This window comes from Arachis stenosperma, chromosome 8 (genome assembly GCF_014773155.1).
Source record: "Arachis stenosperma cultivar V10309 chromosome 8, arast.V10309.gnm1.PFL2, whole genome shotgun sequence".
Taxonomy (NCBI): Eukaryota; Viridiplantae; Streptophyta; class Magnoliopsida; order Fabales; family Fabaceae; genus Arachis; species Arachis stenosperma.
Window position 1 is genome coordinate 46921598 of NC_080384.1, and position 10320 is coordinate 46931917.

Here is a 10320-nt window from a genome sequence, read left to right on the forward strand (position 1 = left end):
ATTTAACAAATATATATAATATCTTATAAAGGACCGATCAATATGAAGAAGTAACGGAGATACCAAGTCAAGATTATGCCAACATAAATTTTGAAAATAGAATGATAAAAAATCGAATACAAAATAATATAAAACAGTTGGGGTGTTCGCGGTGCGTTTGGATTGGTTATTTTTGTAAAAAAAAAGTTCGATCCGATCCAATCCAATTTCAAGCAGTTTGGATTAGATTAGATTTGTGATTTTGTAAATTAAAAAAATTAAACATATATAATAAGTCTAAACATCAAATTTTAAATAATAAACAATAACATAACAAGTCTCAACAATATCTTGAAAAAAACCAACAATAACATAACAATAGAAATAAAATTATAGGTTAGTTAAATAAATAAATAAATCTCATTTTGAATATAAAATATTTATTAAATAATATAAAATATATAATAATTGAATATATTATAAATAAAGTTGTAAATATAATAATAAAATAATAATAGTATAGTACATTGTACTATTTAGATTGGATCGATTTTGAAAAATAAATTTAAAATATGATCCGATCTATACGATTTACAAAAAAATAAAATTCAATCAAATTTAAATTAGTGCGATTTTAATCGATTTTTAATTTAAATTTAATTAGATAAATAATTTAATTTAAATCTATTTAAATTTAAATATTTTTATAAAACACCAATAAAAAGTAACATTAATTTACAAAAATTTTAATTAATTTTTAAATAATATAATACTTATTAAAATTTAGAATAAATACCCAACCTGATTTCTGATAATTACCTTAAGGAAACAATATTTTGTTCGTTAAAAGAAAATACCATTCTCAATCTTTGATCTTTATTTTGTTGGAACTGATTAATTTTTATATTAATTTTTTTGACACAAAAATTAATTAATCCCCATAAAAATAAAAATAAAAAATAAAAAAAGTTTTTTATTAAAGACTTCATTATCTTCCAGGCCGATGCGCGGAAGTCACTCTAGCTCATGAAGTAAAACAAAACTGAAAAAGTGCGTTAAGAGTTGAAGACAAAAGGAGGTACCGTTATATTTGGTGGAAGCCAGGTATTTGGTTGTACCAACGACTTCGTCACAGCAGTCCCTTTCTTCTGTTCTCTCTTCTCTCTTTCCGTTTACCTTGAATTTTCACCTTTCATTACTTTCCTCTTCTTCTGCTTCTTCTTCCTAACCCAAATCAATTTAATTCGGTAATCACCAATCACTAATCAATCTTCCTTACTCTCCTTAATTATTAATTTACGATCGCTTTCTCTCGCTAATTCATATAGGGTTCTTCTCAATTCCTTTCTCGTAACGTGCTTGCGCTGTTTTCAGTTTCCTTTATAAATTAGATTCTTTACCTAGAATTTATGTTCTCATCGGTTTATGAGTGATGGAAAAATTTACTTTTTTTTTCTTTTCTTTTTCTCAAAAAAGAATTGTTTTTTTTTTTAATTATTTTATACTTATTGAGTTCATTCTGTTTTTTAAGAACTTATGATTTTATCAATTCATTTTGACTTGTGAGATGTTTTTCTTCACTTGCGTACAGGACTAAGCGATCAAGTATCATCCGATTATTGTTTGTTCAGTGGCTTCTGACTTCTGAGTCAATGCCTTCTATCATCTCACCTCAGTGGCAAGATAAGGCCTCTGGTTTCTTTTCTTCCTCAGGTATCGTTTCTCTAACACTTCACATTTATGTTCCCTTTTGAGACCCCATTAAGAATGATAAATTACAAAGTTCACACGATTTTCCCACTTTCAGACTTTGAGGACCACTATAAGGATGGAATTGTAGGGTTGATTTATTTAATTGTTTTTTGAAAAGGAAAAAAAGGAGGGAGGGGGGTTTCTTTTTTGGCCTTGTTGTAACTTAGTTTAATGTGCAGGGGTCAAGCTCAAAGAAGCAAGGGAATCAGCTGGAACATTTGTTGGTGAGGTCACAAAGGATACAAAGAGTAATGTTGCTGAAGTGGCGGGGCGAGTTGGAACTATGGTCAAAAGCCGGTGGGCACTTCTTCAGCAGCCATCGACAAAACATGCTGTACAGGATCGATTGATATCGGCTGCAGCTACAACTGGTTCGTTTCTAAGGAGAAGCATATCGGGGACAAAAGATAAGGTGGCTGTGGGAAAAACAAAGGTTGAAGAGGTAATGGACTTGACTAAATGATATTAGGGACTGTAATACATAATTTTTTTACATGTGCAAACGCAATGGCTGGGTACCATTGAAAGATTAATCATTTAAGCATTTTGTGGCCAAAACTAACACAACAAAAACTTTGAAAAGATGTTTCTTCCCTTGCTTAAAGTTCATGTTGAGTCTATTGCCATATTGGATAGGCAATAAAAGAAAAAATTACAGGACAATGTACTTAAAAATGATAAATTTGATTCCATGATCCTTTCTGATGCTGATGTTAAATACAAGCATTGGTTCATGCTTCAGAACAATTTTGTAATAAACTACATTTGATATAGGAATACAGCTAAAGCCTCAAGTGTTGTAGCCAAAACATGTTGTAATATGTAATAGGTGTTAACGGACTTGGAAATCCTTGAACATTATAAGCAACTAAGTAAGTGTTAAACCTTTCCAATGTGTTTGTAATACCCACAGAATATAAGGTTTGCTGGTTGTGATTACATTCAGCACTTTTGAATCAAGTGATCTCTGTACTATCACTGCCAACTTTTAATGTTGATGCTGGATCTCTTAATAAATAGAAGAAAGGATCTTGCCATCTTGGAATAATTAAATATGTAATCAATTCATGACATTCTACCACTAAGTGGTGTGAAGATTATATACTGTATCTAGCGGTGCTAGACTAATATAATATTTTTAAACATGGAAAATTACTGTAACAATGTCAGTATTGTTTACTTTTGGTGGTGTGCTTGAGATTTTGAGTTATTTGAAACTATAACAGTCTTAATGTTGGTTTTCTTTTTTTCAATTCCACCATTATTAAGGGAAAATTTAGATATTTTGAGAGGTATTGGCAAGGTTCTATCAAATAAAAGTTTAACAAGGTAAGAGAGGTCATTTGCATGGTGTGCTGATCTACATAGTATAGTTTACCAAAGGTGCAGGGAATATTGAGTAACGTTGATTTCACATAGATTACTTATTTCAGGATTTCATTTGGATAATACTTACCATGCTTTCATCCATTAAAGTAATACTCCGATGTTATTGTTTTGGTTTAAGAGAGAGAGGCACACACACAAGAAAAAAAAAAGGGGGGGGGGGGGTTAAGGAGTGTGTTATATAATTCTGTTTATTGGACATGGATAGCTTATGGTTTGGTTATCGATAGGACAATTTATTGTTGGTATTCTGGTATTGTTATTAACCTTTTAAGAATTAGAAAAGTTCTATCTATTTATATCTGCTAGTCATACACCAGGTCATCTTCAGAGTATATTTTTTCCTGCTCCAATTCAATGGTCAGAATCTTTACATTCTTTGTTTGGTTTTGCATCATGGTAATTATTTCAGGTGGCCAAAAAAACAGCACAAAAAAGCAAGACTATCTTGACAGACATTGAAAGATGGCAGAAGGTAAATGACCTTGGGCTAAATGTGGCCTATAATTTCTAGTATACACCATTTTCCAGTTTTCTTACGTTAATTTTCTTTTGCAGGGAGTTGCAAGTACTGATGGTAAGTTTCTGTACCCAAATAGCTTATCAAGTGAGCAATTCTTTTCATGTGTCAGTCTTTCGCCGACTGTGAGAGCTAATTCCATTGTTTGCAGTTCCCACAAGGCACTTGAGTTGTATTCTAGTTTTACACTACACAATTGCTAGTTAACTATTAACTATTAATTTATAAGCGGTATTGCATGCTCGGTTTCTATGGTAGTAGACTTCTGCTTTATTTAGAAATTGTTGCATTCCCCAGTGTTTGGAGTTCCTATTGAGGTTACTGTACAGAGACAAGATAGCAGCAGGCCTGTTCCTCAGATATTGGTCAAATGTGCAGATTATCTTATAGTTTCAGGTAGCTGTTTCTAGAGTAAGGCTCTACATCTGTGCATAAGTCTATGTTTCATGAGTTCTATAATTTATCTTAATTTTTGTTTAATAGTGGTTTTATTTTTTTAATCTGATGTAGGATTGAATTCACCAAATCTCTTCAAATCTGATGGAGATAAAAAGGTTATCCGGCAGTTGGTTTCTCTGTACAACCTAGGTAGTTAATGCATTCATTCATACTTTCAGTAATGAGGATAGATTATAGTAGTGTTTGGGTGATGTTAATACCACTATGATTGTACGTACAGATTCAAATTCTTCAATCCCAGAAGGCACAAATCCAATTGATGTGGCAGCTCTTGCAAAATGTTACCTTGCCAGCCTTCCTGAGCCTCTTACCACTTTTGAGCTTTACGATGAAATAAAAGCTGCTCTATCCAATATATATTCCATGAGAAACATCCTCAAGAAGCTTCCCAGTGTAAACTACATGACTCTGGAGTTTGTAACAGCACTTTTGCTCCGGGTTAGCCAGAAGTCACTTCTCAATAAGGTAAGAGGCTTCTAAATATGTGCATATATGTGTTTGTTTAGTATAAGCAAAGATGCACGGAAAAATCTGGGTCTTGTACATTTACACTTTTCATTTTTTTTATTGTTTCACAAGCTATGCTTGATGGAGTCTTGTGGGACATTTCCCTGATTATCTTATATACTTTGTCTCTCCTGTAATTAAATCTATGCATTTCTATTATTTGTCATCTGTAGTTTTTGCTCAATATTTTTAACTTCTGCAGATGGATACTCGGACCCTTGCAATGGAAATGGCACCCGTTGTCATGTGGCAAGATGGACAGAGACCTGATTTTTATAAACAATACTGGAACCAAGTGTCTAAAAGCCCTTCCAAAAAAGGCTTGGATGAACCAGCTGGTTCATATGGTGCTTGGGACTTACTTGCTGGTAAGGAAATCGATGCCAAAACATGCAATTTTTTAGAAGATAACCCACATTGGCTGAATGTGTTATTCCTTTTGTCACTGGTTATGGCGAAAAGTATGACCATACGAGAATTTTCATGAAAGCATCGCTGCATCGTTTCTCAGCTTCTACCTAGTCTTTAGCAATAGTGATTGTGGTAGAGAATCCTGCTTAACCTTGAGAACAAAATCTTCTCTATGCAAATAATTTTCACTGAAAAATACTTTTGTATTCTTTTGTATTCTCCATGTTGGAAGAAAACAGATAAAAGCCCAAATAAGAATATTTGATTAGGATGATAAAGAAATAAACAAGAGCTAGAAGAAGACCAAAGAAACCCCCAAGAAACGGTTAAAAAACTAGATTAATTTAACTGGCGTTGATTTTGTTTTCTTGATTCAAATGGCCTTTCCATTAGATGTTTCTATAGAATACATTTATTTAACTGACTCAACCTAGTGGGAAAACTTTTCTATACTATGGTTATTTTTGTTTTTATAATTGTGAACAGTGAACATGTTTATAATATCTAGTGCTTTAAAAGCAGAAACAAAATTTCAAGGGATTATGGTTTATCTAATGGGCTTTAAAGCAACCCTACTGATGTGGAATTGTTCAACGAATCAGCGTCTGTGTAATCACCAGGCCTGAAAAAGTGAAAATGCATTAGGAGGGAGAAACTGTTTTCTTTGTATTTTCTTGAGTGTGTTTGAGAAAATATCCTTTGATAGAATAATTTTTTAATAGAAGGTTGAATTAATAATTTAGATGCATGTCTATTACCTAACCTAACTGCTTTCAGCCTCTAAACACCTTTCTTAGGGATATGCTTAAACATTTAAAAAGATTGCATTTAAATTTTCACTTGCGAATTTTTTTGAAGGGTGCAAAAGTTTAATTTCATAATTCATTAGTATTACATATATTGAACTAAAGTTGGCGATTGCCGTTTCTTTTTCTTGTTTTTTTGTGATACAGATGATGATGAAGCCATAGATGCATCCTCTCCTATTCCATTGGATGATGGTGCACCAGTTGACTTTGGTGCAATTGAGGTTGTTCAGTTGCTTATAGAACATCATAATGCAATTTTCACAGATGCAAATGAGACAGTCTGGAGATGAATGGTCTTCATTCTTTCCTTCTATGTTGAATTTGTTGACTTTGATATCATGAACTGGGAACAATTTTCTCCAATCTTTGTCAAGAAAGTCACTATACAGAAGCTATATTCTAAGTTTTTATCAGGTTGTGTGTGCAGTGAGCGTTTTGCCTGATAAAGAGAAAGGAGAAACTTTTTGGGAAAAAAGGAACAGAAGGATTTGTACAGCTATATCCTTCCTTTAGAGAATCAAAACTTGTTATTTTGGTGTTTTGCTGGGATTGATGGTATTTGATCTTTGTCTATATAGTATAACCATATTTATTTATGTCATTTTTGTACTATGTAAATCTTGTCTTGTCCCTGGATGCAACAAGTTTTCATGTTCAGAATTTTAGTATAACTTTCATGGGAGAATGTTGTTGACTTGGAGGAACATTGAAATCTCCTTTGTTCAAGTTCCTATAAAACAGAACAAGATGAAAAAAAAATAATCCGGAGATAAAAAAGAAGTAATATTCTTAAAAACATTTTTTGTCCTGAGGAACACCAACACCTTTCAATTTGTTATCTGTTTAACAATGTTGCTTGTTGATGAAATGAAAGTATCTGTATAAAATGCAACTAAATGTGGGAAATGCTCTGAAATGTGAAGTAACAAGATCATGCACTGACAAATTGTAATGTAAAGACAAAAGCTATAGCAATTCATCATTGACTGTTTTCTAAGATGATTAGTAAGTTGGAAACAGAAGCTGAATAGTTTACTTTGCATTACAGATGCAGAATAACTAGTAGTTAGAAATTAGAACAGTTTTATTGGTCTGATGAAGTTGGAGTATGGTCAAAGTATTCAAAGATCTCAGTTGGGATGTCCTCAAAGAAGCACTTAGCACTTTCATTTTGAGGCTTTCCATCCAATCCAACAGTTGTTCCAATCTTGTTCTGAACACTTTTTTGCTCAAGCATATCAAAGAAGTAAGGGTCATCAATTGGTTCTGGAAACACTGGAAATTCCAGTTGTGGTTCATTTGGGATTTGCGGAAATGTGTACTCTGTTGTTGAAGACTCAAAAGAAGGTACCACATGGAGTGGGGTGGCCTCAAAAGCCTGAGAAGAAGTGTTGATGTCACTTTCCAAATTTTGGTGGTTTGGTTTTGTCAAATCTGGTAGGTTGACCATTTTGAACTCTTCAGTGTTTCCCATGTAGGGAGCAGTGTAATAAGGAAGGTAGTTTCCACAGGGGATATTTTCCTCTGGCTTATTGGAGCTGCATGAAATATCCTGAAAGAAATCATATAAATATATTGTATTTGCTATTCTTCATGTTTTTATTAGTGATACTAGCTAATTAATAGAAACTTCCATACTTGTTGATTTGCATCTTAAATATTATTAGCATAAATGATATAATATCTAAGTTTAATATAAAAGTGGAAATTTAGTTAGCTTTTGCTACTTTTATAATTAGAATTGTAAAAGAAGCTATTAAGGAAAAGATAGAAAGAGATACATTTTTTAATAGAAAAAATTGGACATCAAATTTTGCAATTCCATTTATTTATAGTAAGAGAATAGATCATAGATATTGTGATTATCAATGTATAAAATCAAGAATTTTAAAAGAGCTCTCTCTCTCTCTCTCTCTCTCTCTCTCTCTCTCTATATATATATATATATATATAAAGACATGAAGAGGATTCATATCCAAACGGATACAATTATTATGGTTATTTTATGGTAGAGTTTAATTCCTATGTATATTGATGTTTAATTAGGTGTTATCACATAGAAAAAAAAATTAAGTAACAAGACTGGATTATATGTTAATATAAAAGATTCTATATTAATAATGAATAGAAATTAAACTTTGTTATTTTTTGGTAACATTTAAATAGTCTTAACTTATGTCATGTGCCAGAAAGTCGCTTCTAGAAAAATCTAAAACTAAAACTACTCACAAATTAAAAATCTCACTATTAATTATATAATTAATAACTATATTTTATAATAAATTAAATATTAAATAATTTACTTTCATATTATAACTTAGATAATTATCATCATTATTAATTATAAATTAGTTTTAATAGTTTTAATACACTTATATTAAATAAATAATTATATCAATGTATAAATTTATAATGTTTACCTAATATTTATAAAATGCAACTAAAAAAATAAGTAAAAATATTGATATTTTATTATATGAAAGTAAATATATAATTTTATATGATGATTATTTTTTCTCTTCTATTTTATTATTTTTCTATATATTCTTCCTATTTTCTCTTCTCATCTAAAAGCATGAATGCAAGGGATACTCATCTACCTTACCTCTTCAAATTGTACTTGACTAAGAGGGACTTTTTCTTTGTTTTTGTTTTGCATCTTTGACGAAGTTATTGATGGCTTCCGCAACATCCTCTCTATTCTCTTTCTCCTACTGCTCCAGAAATTCTTTACATCGTTGTCTGTTCTTCCTTCCAAATATGTAGCAATTTTTGCCCATTTGTTACCAAATTGCCCTTGTAACTCTATTACCAACTTCTCCTCTTCTTCCGTAAACTTGCACCCTCTGCCAATTACAATAATCATACACAACATCCAAACAGAAAAAACACATTGCTACAAAAATGGCAAGAACATGAAATTAAATGTTTTTATATATATATATATACTAAAATCACTCATTTATTTCAACAATAATTGAAGATAGAGTAGAAAATAAGAAAAATTTAAACTACTTTATGCGGATTTTAGTGTCTTTGAAACAATTTTTATATACATATATATAGAATGTAATAGGAACATGCATGAAATGTTCTTTTCTAGGTTTAACTAAAGAAAAATCAAATGATACATACATATAACAAGAAACATCGTAGTAGCAACATGCATGAAGTTGAAACCTTAATTTCTCATTAGTTGTGTCCAAAACTATCAAACACACACACGAAAAGAAAATCAATAATGCACATTAATTACACCAAAAGAAAATCAATTAATTAAAGGTGAACTAATTAATTAACTCACATCTTCAAGTTTGGTCTAAGCTTGTTAACCCATCGAAGGCGACAAGATTTTCCAGTTCGAGGCAACAAGCCTTTGGATCGAATGGAGCTCCAATCCCTTGCACCATACTTGTTAACGTGCTCCTGGAGCACCTCATCTTCCTCTCTGCTCCATGGTCCTTTCTTTATGTACCTTCTATCAAACCCTCTTTCCATCTACTTGTACTACTAATTCAATTTGCATCGAAAATGTTTCAGTTTCCTTTTCTGTGTTCTCAACATTCAGTGTTCTCTGTTCTTTATGGTGCTATGGAATTTTTGAATTGATTTCGATCATGCGCATGATGGTTGTGCTATTGTGTGGTGAGGTTCATGGGATACGTGATGGACTCTGTGATTTGATTGGGTGGGGGGAACTAACTGTTTTCTGATGTGTGACGTGGTGGTTTATTATTGGTTGTTTCTTTGAGAGTCATGTGGATGGGAGAGTAGAGGATTCTTGCTGCGACTTCTACACGGACGGTTTCGACGGTTAGTGGCAACATCCACCCCGCCATGTTTTTTTTTTGTTTTTTTTTTTTTCGAATTTAAATATTTTTAAACGTGTTTAATTACTTGGAAATAGATATCTTCATTACTAAATCTAATGCTGTGTAACAATGCCCCCAAGTTTCTTATTGAATATATTACTAAGTTGGAAATGATATTATTACAATAATTTTACATGTGGCATCTTTATTGTAGTGGCATTATATCCACAAAAATAATTATATTTTATATTAATTAGGTAAATATTTATTTAAAATAATAAATATAATTAAATAACTGTGTAAAATGTTTTACATTATTGGTATATCAAAATTTTTTACCGATATATTACTAAGTTGGAAATGATATTATTAATTTGTATTGGGATTACAATATTTATTTTTTAATTTATTATTTCTATCTTTTCCATAGTTAAATACTTGTTATGAAATATGAATATTTTGTTGAGTTGTCGTATTTGTATGTCGAACACATTTCGGATACGACATTTATCAACACTCATCTGACACATGTGTCTTAATAAAAAATCAAATTTTTTTTTTAAACATGCTTGAACATACTTAAATATCATCACGTTTTAGCATATTAAACCTTATTCTTAACATATGTTTTTAAAATAAATTTAAAAATAATATATATTATTATTTATTAAAATAAAAAATATTT

The 10320-nt window shown here is 31.1% G+C and overlaps 2 protein-coding genes across 6 annotated transcripts; one reads left to right on the forward strand and one right to left on the reverse strand.

The window, feature by feature from the left end:
* Positions 1-991: 991 nt before the first annotated feature.
* On the forward strand, positions 992-6535 carry LOC130945095 (uncharacterized Rho GTPase-activating protein At5g61530). 5 transcript variants are annotated; one of them, XM_057873771.1, is made up of 11 exons: positions 997-1226; positions 1571-1692; positions 1911-2173; positions 3530-3592; positions 3676-3694; positions 3935-4033; positions 4148-4225; positions 4317-4561; positions 4806-4971; positions 5968-6116; positions 6251-6535. In XM_057873771.1, exons 2-10 carry the CDS (start codon positions 1632-1634, stop codon positions 6111-6113), a joined length of 1140 nt encoding a protein of 379 aa, XP_057729754.1. In that variant the 5' UTR covers positions 997-1226; positions 1571-1631; the 3' UTR covers positions 6114-6116; positions 6251-6535. The 5 variants fall into 5 exon arrangements, with proteins under 5 accessions (XP_057729751.1, XP_057729754.1, XP_057729750.1 ...); XM_057873768.1 differs by having other exon boundaries at positions 992-1083; positions 5968-6535; XM_057873767.1 differs by having other exon boundaries at positions 5968-6535.
* Positions 6536-6907: 372 nt separating this feature from the next.
* Positions 6908-9321, reverse strand: LOC130946077 (transcription factor DUO1-like). Its single transcript, XM_057874760.1, has 3 exons — positions 9128-9321; positions 8429-8669; positions 6908-7375 (listed from the first exon to the last, which is right to left on the reverse strand). The coding sequence occupies exons 1-3, from the start codon at positions 9319-9321 to the stop codon at positions 6908-6910; spliced, it is 903 nt and encodes a 300-aa protein (XP_057730743.1).
* Between the last annotated feature and the right edge of the window lie 999 nt (positions 9322-10320).